The following is a 14,929-nucleotide window of genomic DNA, read 5'->3' as shown; positions in this document are numbered from 1 at the left end:
GGTGTGGAGAGTTAATCTGAGGGGGTGAGTGTGGGGCTGTGTCCCCGTGGACAGGAGTGGAGAGTGAGTCTGAGGGGTGAATGTGGAGCTGTGTCCCCGTGGATAGGAGTGGAGAGTGAGTCTGAGGGGGTGAGTGTGGGACTGTGTCCCCGTGGATGGGTGTGGAGAGTGAGTCTGAGGGGTGAGTGTGAGGCTGTGTCCCTGTGGATGGGTGTGGCGGAGTGAGTCCGAGGGGTGAGTGTGGGGCTGTGTCCCTGTGGATGGGTGTGGAGAGTGGGTCTGAGGGGTGAGTGTGGGGCTGTGTCCCTGTGGATGGGTGTGGAGGAGTGAGTCTTAGGGGTGAGTGTGGGGCTGTGTCCCCGTGGATGGGTATGGAGAGTGAGTCTGAGGGGTGAGTGTGGGGCTGTGTCCCCGTGGATAGGTGTGGAGAGTGTGTCTGAGGGGTGAGTGTGGGGCTGTGTCCCTGTGGATGGGTGTGGAGGAGTGAGTCTGAGGGGTGAGTGTGGGGCTGTGTGCCTGTGGATGGGAGTAGGGAGTGAGTCTGAGAGGTGAGTGTGGGGCTGTGTTCCCGTGGATAGGTATGGAGATTGAATCTGAGGGGTGAGTGTGGGGCTGTGTCCCCGTGGATGGGTGTGGAGAGTGAGTCTGAGGGGTGAGTGTGGGGCTGTGTCCCCGTGGATAGGTGTGGAGAGTGAGTCTGAGTGGTGAGTGTGGGGCTGTGTCCCTGTGGATTGGTGTGGAGGAGTGAGTCTGAGGGGTGAGTGTGGGGCTGTGTCCCTGTGGATGGGAGTAGCGAGTGAGTCTGAGAGGTGAGTGTGGGACTGTGTCCCCGTGGATAACAGTGGAGAGTGCGTCTGAGGAGAGAGTGTGGGGCTGTGTCCCTGTGTGTGTGTGTGGAGAGTGAGTCTGAGGTGTGTGTGTGGGGCTGTGTCCCTGTGTGTGGGTGTGGACAGTGGGTCTGAGGGGTGAGTGTGGGGCTGTGTCCCTGTGGATAGGAGTGGAGAGTGAGTCTGAGGGGTGAGTGTGGGGCTGTTTCCCCGTGGATAAGTGTGGAGAGTGAGTCTGAGGGGTGAGTGTGGGACTGTGTCCCCGTGGATGGGTGTGGAGGGTGTCTGTGGGGTGAGTGTGGGGCTGTGTCCCCGTTGATGGGAGTGGAGGAGTGAGACTCAGGGGTGAGTGTGGGGCTGTGTCCCAGTGGATGGGTGTGGAGAGTGGGTCTGAGGGGTTAGTGTGGGGCTGTGTCCCCGTGGATGGGTGTGGAGAGTGGGTCTGAGGGGTGAGTGTGGGACTGTGTCCCCGTGGATAGGTGTGGAGAGTGAGTCTGAGGGGTCAGTGTGGGGCTGTGTCCCCGTGGATGGGAGTGGAGGAGTGCGACTTAGGGGTGAGTGTGGGGCTGTGTCCCGGTGGAGGGTGCCCTCTAATGGGCAGGGACCGGTAGGAAAGTGAAGGCAGCCCCGGGAGAGGGGACGGGTCCTGGGATCTTCCTCCAGGATGGGCAGCATGGATATTCCTGCCCCGTTTCGGGCGTATTCACGTTTATCCATAGACGCCCCCCGCATCCCCCCAATAGGCACCAAGTGCCAAGCACCAAAGCCGCCCTCCCGGCCCCTGAGCACTGGGCAATGGCAGCCGCCCCTTGTGAAGGTGGGGTGACCGCCTTGCTGAGGTGCTGGTGCCCGGCACACATGAACTCACCGCGTGACCATGGGGTACAGCGTGTGGTTGGGTCCGAAGCAGCTGAGGCTCCCACGCCCACGCAGTCCTGTGCGGCCCATGGGGTTCCTGGGATGCAGAGGGGTTGACTCAGTCCATCGTCCACCAAATGGGGGAGCAGGACAGGGCAGGGAGGGCGACTGAGAGGGGACAGCGGGCGTCAGGAGCCGGCGCACAGCGGGACAGCATGCAGGCTTCTTTAGAGACCTGCTCTGGCCTAGGGAGTAGGATCCCTTTGGGACCCCAGGAGTGAGACCAAGGCTCTGGGTTAACTTGGGGTCACCTGGTGGGGGAAGGGTCTCCCTGGGAGCAGAAGTCCAGCCACTGCAGGCCAGCGAGGGGCTAAAGTGGCCACCTTCTCCCCACGGAGCGTGGAACTGGCCGACTGCTCGGGCAGCACTTTGCATCCAAAGGCCCCAGCACGCGAGAGCATGGCCTCCATCCTGGCAGCCTTCCGAGGGGCAGCGTGGGAACCAGGCCAGACACCCAGAGGCCCTGCGTCCGTGTGGCCACAGATGATAGGCCACACAGACCCCCAGCAGAGTGTGCTAACCACGGGCAGCAGGAGCCACAGACGCTTCCCATGGGGCCAGGCTGGTCTCCCTGACACCACCAGGTCCTATATGAAACAGCAAGTTCTAGAAACGGGCGATTTCCTGTGAATGTGCCACTAAAACAGAAGGAAGAAATGCACCGCCGCTATTGTGCGGTGGGGGCGGCATCCACGTCTACAGAAGGTCCCCAGCAGCATCCCCGCCATAGTCCCCGACAGCGTCCCTGCCACCGTCCCCGCCACCATCCCCGCCACCAGCGTTCCCAACACCAGTGTCCCCGCCACTGTCCCTGCCACAGTCCCCGTCACCATCCCTGCCAGCGTCCCTGCCACAGTCCTCGCCACAGTCTCCGTCACCATCCCTGCCAGCGTCCCCGCCACTGTCCCTGCCACAGTCCCCGTCACCATCCCTGCCAGCGTCCCTGCCACAGTCCTCGCCACAGTCTCCATCACCATCCCTGCCAGCGTCCCCACCACAGTCCCCACCACCATCCATGCCACAGTGGGGACAGTGGTATCGTTCCTCCACCATTCCACTCTGACCTCCAGACCCCATCAGAGCTGCAGCCTCTGACCCACCCCTCATGGCCTCCTCTCCACACAGCCTAGACTCCATCCTCCTGAGTCTGCGCGGCCGTGCGTGGCTGCCCCAGGACAGCTGACTGTTGCTGCCCCAGGACAGCTGACCACCTCTAGCACCGGCGGCCACCAGCCAGGCCTGCGCTACCGTCCCTGACCCTGCCTGGCGTGGCAGCCTCCAGCTGGCCTCCCTGCCTCCACCCAGCCCCTCCTCTCTGTTACCCCTCAGCAGCCACCCTGTTCCTGCCCAGCTGTCAGGGGTCCCAGCTCTCGTCACACCTCTGCGCAGACCTGCCTGAGCCCACAGCGATCAGAGTCCACACCAGAACATGCCCAGTGTGTAGGGCCCACCTGGCCAGGCCTCTCAGACAGCCCTCCCAGCTCACTCTGCGGTCTCCTCTGTGGCCGGGGGGGGGCCTTGCACGGTGGGGCCCAGGCAGCCTCCCCAGAAGCTGCTCAGAAACCAAAGCCCCGGCCCCACCCAGCTACAGAGCTGGCAACACATGCAGCAAGGCTTGGGGACCTCAGCTCGAAGGCCGGGGCTCAGTCAGGGTTCCTGCAAGGGCCACTGCTGCCTCCCCTCAACCCCAAGCCCGTCTCTCACTCCCGTCCACCCCGCCCTTGCCAGCCACCATTCTCCTTCCTGCACTCACGCCACTGAGCGGGCAGAACCCAGAACCAAGGCCACAGACAAATTCGGCACTGGGCAGAGCTGCACTGAGCTCCAGAAGGAGAGGAAGGCAGAGGTCGTGCTGCTGGGAGCAAGGCTGCCTCGTCTCACTGTAACTGCTGTTCATGCTGAGTGCAGTGCATTGGTCAAGAAGCTCACAGAGGAGGCCACACGCTCTGCCTGGCATGAGTCCACCCCCACAGGAAGCTCTGGGCCCCAGGGCCCTGCTGTCATCTCACTGTCCCCATCCCTAGTCGGCCAGTGGCAGAGCCAGGAGGGAGGTCAGGGGCCTGCCAGCTCCTACCACATGCACGCTCGCTTCTGCCAGGAGGGAAACAAACACTCTGCACCCTTGCTTCTCAGTCAGCCTGAGCGGGCCGGGCAGCAGGGGCTTCAGACCACCATGCTGCCCTCCTCTCACCGCAGCCCCCACCCCACACCTGAGTCTTCAGCTGCTCTCACTGTGCCCTGATCTCTGATCCCCCGGTCATGATCTCGTCCATATGGTTCTCAACCCCTCATCTCCCTGCCACGTGCCCGGTAGTTCCATCACGACATCAAGGCATAGGCCCGTCCATAAACCTATGCACACAACCCCAAAGCGCAAAAACAGCGACAGTCTGGCTGCAGCAATCACATGTTCATTCACTCATCCACTCAGCTCCAGAAATGCAGGTGGGTTGAGGGGTGGAGAGCTGGCCTATGGGTTGAACAAGGCAGAATCTTTGCTGACCTGACCTCAATCCATCTCAGAAAGAGGGGGCAAGCCAAGCCCAAGTGGAGTGGATTCGAAAGAGGAAGGGACTTGCGGGCAGGGGCTTATTTAGTTTATGTTGGCAGGAGCAATGCAAGAGGGCAGGAGGACCCGGGTGCAGGAGGAGCAGGACATTCCCGGGATGAGGTCCTTGAAAGGCAATGGGAGATGGGTCTAGCACAAAGATGCACTGGGGTGAACAATGCCCACAAATGTATATCCTTCCCAGAACCTCAGAATCTGGCCTTGTTCAGAAATAGTGTCTGCAGGTGTAATTAGTTAAGATGAAGCTACACTGGAATAGGGTTGGCCCTAAACCCAGTACGATTTATAATCCTAAGAACAGAAGAGACACAGACACATGCAGGGAGAGGCCATGTGGCTAGGGAGGCAGAGATCACAAGCCAAGGAACACGAAGGGCTGCCAGGAACACCAGGAGCTGGAGAGGAAGGAAGAGGTATCCCCTCAAGCCCTCAGAGGGAGTGTGGTCCTTGATTTCAGACTCCTGGCCCTAAGAACTGTGAGATAATCCATTTCTGTTAAGCCCCCCAGTTTGTGGTACTTAGTTACAACAGCCATAGAAAACTAATACAGTGAGGGGGCTGGCCCCAGACAGACATGGGGACAGTCACTCCTATACCAGAAAGGGCATCTGAGTGTGTGAGTGACTTGAGTCAGACAAGCTCACACAGGCTGCTGTTGTGAATGGGCCAAGAGGGTTAGGGTTAAGGTTAGGGGTTAGGATTAGGGTTAGGGTTAAGGTTAGGGTTAGGTGTTAGTTTAGGGTTACAGCCAAGCAGCTGCAACAACCCAGGGTAGAGACGGGCCACGGAGGACATTTCAATTTCAAGAATCAGCGTGTTGCCAATCCCACTCCAACAAAAATGCAATAAAACTAGAAAGTGATAACAAAGAACGGCTTAAAAACTATAAGTACATGACCAGGCATAGTGGCTCACGCCCGTAATCCTAGCACATTGGGAGGCCAAGGCGGGCGGATCACGAGGTCAGGAGTTCAAGACCAGGCTGACCATCATGGTGAAACCCCATCTCTACTAAAAATACAAAAGGAATTAGCTGGCATGGTGGTGCGTGCCTGTAATTCCAGTGACTTGGGAGGCTGAGGTAGGAGAATTGCTTGAACTGGGACCCAGTAGGTGGAGGTTGCAGTGAGCCAAGATCGCACCACTGCACTCCATCCTGGGGTACAGAGCAAGACTCCATCTCAAGATAAAAAAAGCTAAAAGTACATCACTAAACAATCAAATGAAGATTATGCTGGGCATGGTGGCTCACATCTGTAATCCCAGCACTTGAGGAGGCAGAGGCAGGAGGATAGCTTGAGCCCAGGAGCTTAAGATCTGCCTGGGCAATAGAGCAAGACCTCATTCTCCACAAAAAGAAAAAAAAAAGAGCAAAACAAAAGTGTAAAATGAAGATTATAATGAAATTCATAAAGTAAAAAATAAAATCCCTACACATCAAAATTTAAGGGATACAGCCTACCAGGTCTTAGAGAGAATTTACAGTCTTAGGTACCCTTATTAGAAAACCAGGAAAGTTGAATAAAAATGAGCTCTAACACACAAATCAAGAGCAAATCCATAAGAAGTAGAAAGGAAGGAAAGATAACAATAAAAGCAAAAATGGATGAGATCGAAAAATTAAGATAATCAACAAATCCAAAAGTTAGTTTTTTGAAAAGATTATAAAATTAAGCCACTGGCAAGAATAATCAAAAAAAAAAAAAGAAGAGAAATACATAATAAATATCAATGCTCAAAAGAGAAATTACTATATATTTATATTAGAGATTTTTTAAATCATAAAAGAATATTATGGACATCTGTGACACAATACATTTCAAAAGTTAGATGAAATTATCATTTTCCAGAAAATTTACAATTACTAAAAAGGACCCAAGAAGAAACAGGAAATAAGATTCGAAAAATCATTATGGAAGATAAAGTAGTCAGAAATCCACTTGCTCAAAATATGTTAGAGCTAACAGTTATATAGCTAAGTATTATCAGACTTTAAGAAACAAATAATTATCTCCACCTCATACAAACATTCTCTTCTTTGTAAAGAAGAGAAAAGAAGGAAAGCTGACCAGCTCATTCATTGAGACTGGTATAACCTCATACCAAAACCAAAGTAAGACAGTACAAGAAATATAAATTATAGGCAAATTTCACTTTTGAACACAGATTTTTTAAAATCTTAAGTAAAATGTTAGTAAATTAACTCCAGCAGTACGTTAAATATAACAGAAGAGTTTATTCCAGGAATGCAAGGATGGCTCAACACTAAAGGAGCTATAAAAATAATTCACACACTAATTGGCTAAAGGGGAAGCATCTTATAACTAACTCAATCGATGGCAGAAAAACCATTTAGTAGCATTCAGCTCCTGACAAATTGGGACTAGATAGAAACATTCCTAATCCGATAAAAGGTATTTATAAATTTCTTCAGTAAATACCATACTTAATGGTGAAACGTTGATAGCATTTCCATTAAGTCAGAAACAAGGAAGCCTGTTAATATTACCAATATTCTAAATTACACTGAAGAATTTACCCAGCACAATAAGGCAAGAAAAAGGAATGAGGCATGATTACTGTAAGGAGAAAGACAATATTGTTATTTGCAGAATATATATTATTTACATAGAAAATCTACAAACACATTTATATAATTAACGAGAAGGTTTAATAAAGTTGTTAGATACAAAGTCAGCAAACAAAATTAATAATGTCCCTATATATTTTTTTAAAAATTGAAAATATAAAAAAATTTTATACACCAGGCATGGTGGCTCATGTCTGTAATCCCAGCACCCTGGGAGGCTGAGCCGAGTGGATCACCTGAGGTCAGGAATTCAAGACCAGCCTGGCCAACATGGTGAAACCCCATCTCTACTAAAAATACAAAATTAGCTGGGCATGGTGGTGGATGCCTGTAATTCCAACTACTCAGGAGGCTGAGGCAGGAGAATTGCTTGAACCCAGGAGGCAGAGGTTGTAGTGAGCCAAGATCACCCCATTGCACTCCAGCCTGGGCAACAAAAGTGAAATTCCATCTCAAAAAAAAAAAGAAAAGAAAAGAAAAAGAAAAAAATGTTATAATTACCCCAAATAACAAAAGTTATCAAATACCTGAGGAATAAATATTATTTAAAAATGTAAGATCTTTATGAACAAAATTATACAACTTTAGGGAAGGACAAAGAGAAGACATAAATAAATGTTGACAAATACAGTCATAGAAGACTCATTATCATAAAAGTGTCCATTGTCTCAAATTTTTCTATAAATTTAATACAATTCTTATCAATGGATTTGTCATGGAGCTAGAAAAACTGGCTTTTAAACTCACAAAAAAGCTAAAGGCTCAAGACTAGAAAAGGCAGGTTTAAAGACATGCTATCCCAGAGTCAGGATTACTGCAATGCTGTGGCAAATAGTGGCATGATCTGCTATGAGATGACTGGGACAGAGGCACACAGAGCTTTGAAAGAGGAGCCACAACTCAGGGGAGGAGCCAGACGTAAGGGGAGGAGCCACACCTCAGGGAGGAGCCAGACCTCAGGGAAGGAGCCACACCTCAGGGAGGAGCCACACCTCAGGGGAGGAGCCACACCTCAGGGAGGAGCCACACCTCAGGGGAGGAGCCACACCTCAGGGAGGAGCCACACCTCAGGGGAGGGGCCAGACCTAAGGGGAGGAGCCACACCTAAGGGGAGGAGTCACACCTCAGGGAGGAGCCACACCTAAGGGGAGGAGTCACACCTCAGGGAGGAGCCACACCTCAGGGAGGAGCCACACCTCAGGGGAGGAGCCACACCTCAGGGAGGAGCCACACATCAGGGGAGGGGCCAGACCTAAGGGGAGGAGCCACACCTAAGGGGAGGAGCCACACCTCAGGGAGAAGCCACACCTAAGGGGAGGAGCCACACCTCAGGGAGGAGCCACACCTCAGGGGAGGGGCCAGATCTTAGCAGGAAGTGAAGTCAGGCAGCTCACTTTCTCTGTGAATTCACAAAATAAATCAGGCCCCTCCTCACATCTTATACAATCAGCCTTCAGCTGTATTAAAGTCTCAGTGAAAAAAACTAATTTTAAAATGTATCAAATGAATATAGGAAGGTGTGTCTTTATAATTTCATAGAAAGAGAACACACCTAAGGAAATATAATGAAAATATGATTCGTAAGTCCACAACAGAAGCATGGTGCATATAGAAAGTGTCTTCTGCACTACTAAAGCCCGCATGGCCACCACGTCCTGCCAAGTCCTGACACACCTGCCTGTGTGGCAGCCACCCGTGAGAGCAGGTGCTCATGCCTTGTTGCCCATGCCAGGCACCTGCTGCTCTCCTCGTCAGCTTCCCACAGCCACCAGATGCACCTCCCTAAACACCCACCCTTGCCCGTGCCACATACCCCCAACACCAGAGCGGGCCGCCTGCAGCTGCAGCCACCTGGCCAGGACCTCTGCTCTCAGGCCCCATCGCCTCCTACCACCTCCTTACTCGACCTCTGGCTCCAGGCAGAGGAGCCCACACCCTGTTCCAGAGCATTCTGCAAAGGCCTGCCACGCAGTCCCCCCGTCCTTCAGACCCTTTGGTTCCTCTGCTCCATGGTTCATGCCCCACATCCCGGCAACCCCCCAGTCCCAGGTTCTGGTGGCCCCTCCTCCACCTCCTCCTCATGGCAGGGTCCAAGACCCCCAGGCTCCTTCCTTCCAGGGCACTTGTAGGCGCTCACGGGGCACTTGACACCTTTATTTTGGGTTTCCTCACCTGTGTGATGGGTGCAGCGCCAATCCTGTGGGGAACAGGATGCCAGGCGAGGCCACCTTCCCGGCCAGGTGAGCCTGCCAGTGCCCATCTCCGTGTCCCCTCCCTGCCGCACAGCCCCTGCCCATCCTCTGAGGCATCGTCCTCTCCCAGCACAGCCGTCCCCACGTACACAGACAAATCCACGTCCCCAGATTACGGCAGGGACCATGGGGCAGGGCCTGCCCGAGGCCAGGGGGCAAGTCCCACGCCCCCAAGCCCAGTCCTGGGTGCTACGGAGATGCAGTGAGTTGATGTTTTCTTCCTTTTGGTGGCTCACGTGCTTTTTTTGGTTTTGTTTTATGAGAAAAATGCTTCCTTTGCCCAGAGAGGAAACCTGCCCCCCAGGCAAACCCCAAAGGCTGACGGGGTGGGGCCCGCAGGGGGCACACTCACAGGGGCAACCCGGCCTGCACTGTGTACGGCCCGTGGAAGCTCCGGCGGTCCCTCAGGCCATCCACCACGTTGTACTGGATCGTGAACAGCGGCTCCAGGGTGCTGGGAGCAGAGGAGAAGGCGTGTCTGTGTCCCCGTGTTGCAGGTGGGACAGAGCAGACAGGCAGAGGGTTCACCCCCCACCAAGGGCCCAGCCGAGTAGCTGCAGGCTGGGTGTACACAACAGTAGGAGCTGGGCCCCTTCAGGCCCCCACGGGCCCCTCCTGCTCACCTGGACCTCCCCGGGCTGGGCTCTGACTGGGATTCTCAAGGGAGCCCCTAGGAGGCCCTGGGTTTGGGGCCAGCTGAGAGCACGGACAGCGGCTCATACTCACTCTCCCACGGGGTCCATGGCGGCCGCGTCCTTCCTCTCTGCCGTGTAAAAGGGTGGGTCATAGATCAGGAACTCCGTCTGTCGCAAAACAGGGAGTTTTCCCTCAGATTTTTACCCCCACTGCAAAGCTGGGCCAGGCACCAGGGTGAAAGGGCTGCTCAGCTGGGTCTGAACCCGACCCCAACATCCCAACATGCAGGGCAGAAGCTCCAAGCTGGGCAGAGCCGGGTGCCAGGCAGAGCTGGGGGCTGGGCAGGGCCGGGGGCTGGGATCAGGGACCCCCACCCTGGGGCCAGCTGAAGGGCAGGTGGCCGTGACTTGGGGGCCTTGGGGGTCTTCCCAGAGTGGGGCAGGGGGCTAAGCTGGACCCTAGAGGCAAGGAGGATTCTATGTGGTAGAGACCGAGGGGAGGCAGCGGAAGCAGCAGCCTGGAATGTTCTGGATAGGCCAGAGAGAAGCCCTGCACCAGGAGGGCGGGGGTCTCCCAGGGGCCATTAGCCATCTCTCTGTCTCTGTGTCTCTGTCTCTCTTCCATGCCTGGCACCTGGAAAGGGGCCAGAGCCATTCACCGGGGTGGGTGGGGTCTAGGACCAGGGCATGACCTGGGGGAATGGGGCCGGGGGCCTGGGCCCCGGGATGGTCATGGGAGGAGCCTAAGCCTCGAGCTCTGTGGGGATCAGTGTGCCCCCCTCAGGCCCCTCCACCACCTCCAGCTGTGAGGCCCCTGTGACTTGACTTCTCTGTGCCTCGGTTTCCTCAAATGTCAAACAGGGGCTGCCAGACGCACAGGTCCCCCTGTGGCTGCAGTGGCTGGGAGCCAGGATTCATACCAGATGGATGGGGACAGGGCCGCCCTCCCCTCCCCAGGGGCCCGGCCACTCCGCCTGGTTGGGCTTGGGCAGGCACTCACCTCCCAGGGCACCTTCTCGTTGGGCACGGGGAAGCGTGTGACAGGGCAGTTGGGGTAGAGGAGGTGCCGGGCATTCACGTGGTAGCTGTCACCCGGCTCCTCCGTCTTCTTCCTGCCTCCCGGCTCAGCATCCGGCTCCTCCACGGCCTTCTGGGAGGCTGGGGACAGTCAGGAAGCTGTGACGCAAGGCGGAGCCCGGGCTCAGGTGCCCGCCCGCAGGACAAGGACTTCCTCTGTGGTCCTTCCGCCAAAACATCTGGGCTCCTCCACCTCCCCAAGCCCAAATGGCCATGCAGGTCGAACACCAGCTCTGAAGTGGGCAGGGCCCCCAGGGAGGACAGCCACGGGAGCTCAGGCAGCATCCCCGCCGGCACCTGCCTCTTTGTGCAGTGGCAGTCAGGGCCCTCGGCAATAAGCTGAACTCGCAGTGCGGTTACGAGGGCAAATATGCTCCTTGAGGGCCGGCGAAACTCAGCGGCCCGAGGAAGGCTACTGATGTGCATTTCATAGCCGGCTGCGAATTTAGGAAAACAGACTTTGCTTCTGGTCACTCAGCCCACGTGACCAGGTTCAGACACAGTCTGCAGCCGCCCGCCTCGCACCCCCACTCTGCAGTGCGGTATGTGGGGAGCTCATGGCACAGCAGGCCAGGCCTCCCCGTGGACGTCCAGGAACCAGGTCAGGTCAGGGATTGGGCGGGGCCTCGGCACCAGCGTCGGTGGGTGGGCTGAGTTCCTGAGGGCGCTGGCCCTGCCTGGAACAGGCTGCAGCCAGTGCCTTCCTCCTGGACAGAGCCCCCCACCCCCAGCTGCCTCTCCTCCCAACTGACCCCAGACCCAAAAGAAACAGGCGGGTGGAGACCAGCTGCTGGCCTGGCCACCCACTCACCCAGAGTGGGGACGTCTGCCTCTGAGCTGAAGCCGCTGGCCCGCAGCGTCCTCACGATCCAGTGCAGGGCTCGGGCTGTCTGGGCCACCTGGAAGGCATGGCCCGAGACACAGTGAGCACCTGCCACCCACACGCATGGTACACACCCCACTGCCCACCGAGACTTCACTCCCCCAGCCAGGAGCCCCACCCCTGTCACTCAGCCCCTGCGCCCTTTGAAAGTGAGACACCACCTCCTCCCCAGGCAGCCACCAAGCCAGCCAGGATGCTGCCCCAGGCCCACCCGGCTCCCCCGGGGGGCTGCCAAGTCACACATCTGATGGTGCAGCCTGCCCAACAGACACAACAGTGGGACTGTCACTGCACTGGACAAGCCAGAGGATGGAGCCAGCATGAAGCCACAGTCAGGCAATTCTGCACCACAGGGAGAGGTCACAGGCCGCCAAAGCCAGAGGCTTCCAGGGTTCCTGCACCTCCCAGGAGGAGCCTCCCCAGAGGCCGATGCGCCTCCCACAGGGGACAGTGGGACATGTCTCACTCGTGTGGCTCAGTGCTGGGCACCCTGTCAGGGGTCCCAGCATGGCCAAGACCGGGGTAGAGGGCGGCCTGGGCAGACCCCTGGGTGCAACGGGCAGGACTGGTGGATGGTGGATGCCCCAGCAGCACAGGTCCCAGCCCTGCCCCACAGAGCAAGGCTAGGAGCAGCAGCACAGGGTGGCTGAGCCATCCACAGGGCTCAGCGCTGCCCGCAGGGGCTGCCGTGGCCGCAGGTGCTGTTGTTGGACAGCACGGCCCGGCCCAGCTGGTGGACGTTGATGGGGTGGTGCGAGCAGACCCTGAGAGGCCGTCTCTAAGTCCTCCCCACCTCGGTCTTGTGGCCTCTCCAGGGCTCAGGCACAGAGTCCCACAGCCTCCCTGGAGGCAGGGAGGGGAGAAGCACTCTGTTTCCTGGGAGCAGCGAGGAGCACAGCCCGGCCGTGGAGGCCTCAGTGCACACAGAAGGAACTCAGTCACAGAAACCCTTGGGCAGGGTTTTCTGGAGGACACACAGGGTGCCTCTTCCAGCTGGGAATGGCTGCCCCAACGTTCCGGCCTCCTCCTCACCATCACTCCTCAGAGCCCTCCTTCTTGGTGCCACCACATGGCAGAGCCGCCCACCAGGCCCAGCAGTGGCACCTCCTGACGGAGGCCCCGACCTCGGACCCACCTGCTCCTCCAGGGAGGCCAACCTCTGCTCCATGGAGCCCATCCTCTTCAGTGGGTCCAGGTCCAGCAGGTCCACCATGGCGTCAACCCTGAAAGAGGAAGCAGCTGAGCTGGACGCACACCACGCCTTGGGGCCCTGGGAACGCCACACCGCTCTGCAGACAGCCCTGCCAGATGCAGCCACCAAGGCCCTGTGTCAGCCTTTGCTTCCTCTTAATATGAAACTATTTCTAACATGCATTTCTCCCATAGAACCAAACTGCCCAGGGCCCCAGAGGGGAAGATGTCTCAGCAGACGGACAGCCGAGGCTCACACGGCAAGCTCTGGCAGCCTGTCGGTCCCAGGAGAGAGGGGCAGGTGAGTGAACTGAGGGAGGGCCAGGTGACAGGTCACAAACAATGAAACTTCCTCTGGGCACAGCAGAGGTTGGTTTTGTTTTGGGGGTGATGTGGCGCGGCACTGTTGCTTGGGGAATATTTGGTTTCTGTCTTATTTTGTGGGGGTCGTGGAGCAGTGCTGCTGTTCTAAGGATGTTTGGTGTCTGTCGTATTTTGTGGGGGTTGTGGAGCAGCGCTGTTTTTCTGGGAGTATTTGGTTTCTGTCTTATTTTGTGGGGTTGTAGAGTGGCGCTATTATTCTGGAAATATTTGGTTTCTGTCTTATTTTGCTTCGCCCAGCCTTGGCCTGCTGTGTTTATGGTTAAAATAACTCTGTGGGCAAACCCGAGTCTCCAGCTCTCATTCGCTGTCCCCTGGGCTCCCTCACTTCCTTTCATCCACAGCGCCCACTGCAAGTGATATTCTTATAATACACTGAGCAACTATTTTAGTAACACAGAAACTTTCTGGGGATATGACCCACTTTAAACAGTTATCTAGGGAGAGGGAAGAAAGTGATTTCGCTCCAGGCCTGGGCATCTCCTTTCACCCACATTTCATTTTGCTTAATCCCACAAAAGCCGCTTAACTGCACCTGCCATGTTTTCCCAGACAGCCTTGCAAACATGTGAGGGTGGTTACTGGAGCCTTCTCGGACCCGCGTGATTCCACTACTGTGAGATGCAGGAACTGTCTAGATTTGCAGACAGAGCTTGTCCTTGACCCCCAAAGCTCCATCCCTGCCCTGTGGGCGAGGAGCTTTGGTGAACTCAGCTCACCTCAATGCTGCAAGGTTATGGCACCCCACACTCATGCGCCTCCCAGGTGCCCGGCTTCTTCACTGGAGGAGGGGACGGTGACCAGGCTAGGGCCCTTGATACGGGCTGAGGAGCTCTTTCCTCACTTTCCCTGGAGCCCGTGTTCTGCAAGATCAGGTCGACTGAAGCACATCAGCTTCTGTCCCAGGCCCCTCTGCGGATGAGCCAGAGCTGCTGACCAATGGGAGTGACAGCTGAGTACACCAGCCAGCGGCCCAGCGGAAACACGTTCTGCAGGCTCATCTTGGGAAAACTTCTACTCACATACAAATATGCATTAGAGTCAGGGTCTCACCCTGTCACCCAGGCTGGAGTGCAGTGGCACCATCATGGCGCACTGCAGCCTCGAACCCCTGGCCTCAGCCTCCTGAGCAGCTGGGACTCTGACCCCATGTGCACCACCACACCTGGCTACTCTTTCCTTTTTTGTTGTTGTTTTTTTATTTTTTGTAGAGATGGGGTCTCACTATGTTGCCCAGGCTGGTCTCAAACTTTTGGCCTCAAGAAATCCTCCTGCTGTGGCCTCCTTGGTAGCTGGGATCACAGGCATGAGCCACCATGCCTGGCTAATTGTTATTTTTATTTTTTGTAGAGATGGGGGTCTCACTATGTTGCCTAGGTTGGTCTTGAACTCCTGGGCTCGAGCAAGCCTCCCACCTCAGCCTCCCAAAATGTTGGGATTACAAGCGTGAGCCACTGTGCCTGGCCTGCAAATTTATATTTTAGTTAAGCTTTTTCAACCTCAGAAAATAACTGGAGGCGCCCAACTTCCACTGAGCACCTAGGCTGGGAAATAGGCAGCAGACCAGCTCTGAGCTTTAAGATGTCTGGGATAGGGCAGGAGCTGA

General features: G+C 55.9%; 1 protein-coding gene across 11 annotated transcripts in view; it reads right to left on the bottom strand.

The window, feature by feature from the left end:
* Nucleotides 1-14,929, bottom strand: part of TRPM2 (transient receptor potential cation channel subfamily M member 2) — a 137,763-nt gene that overhangs the window by 42,650 nt on the left and 80,184 nt on the right. The window contains exons 23-29 of one of the 11 annotated variants that reach the window (XM_063803522.1): nucleotides 13,859-14,008; nucleotides 12,887-12,974; nucleotides 11,680-11,767; nucleotides 10,792-10,949; nucleotides 9,883-9,959; nucleotides 9,509-9,610; nucleotides 1,696-1,782 (exon numbers count right to left, since the gene is read on the bottom strand). In XM_063803522.1, the coding sequence (XP_063659592.1) occupies nucleotides 1,696-1,782; nucleotides 9,509-9,610; nucleotides 9,883-9,959; nucleotides 10,792-10,949; nucleotides 11,680-11,767; nucleotides 12,887-12,974; nucleotides 13,859-14,008 (750 nt within the window). Of the gene's footprint in view, nucleotides 1-1,695; nucleotides 1,783-9,508; nucleotides 9,611-9,882; nucleotides 9,960-10,791; nucleotides 10,968-11,679; nucleotides 11,768-12,886; nucleotides 12,975-13,858; nucleotides 14,009-14,929 lie in introns of those variants that run through there. The other 10 variants (XR_010154459.1, XR_010154460.1, XR_010154462.1 and 7 more) reach the window with 10 other exon arrangements.

The sequence above is a fragment of the Pan troglodytes genome, chromosome 22 (genome assembly GCF_028858775.2).
Source record: "Pan troglodytes isolate AG18354 chromosome 22, NHGRI_mPanTro3-v2.0_pri, whole genome shotgun sequence".
NCBI classification, from domain to species: Eukaryota; Metazoa; Chordata; class Mammalia; order Primates; family Hominidae; genus Pan; species Pan troglodytes.
Note: the sequence above shows the minus strand (reverse complement) of the source record. Positions and strands in the feature narration are given on the sequence as shown.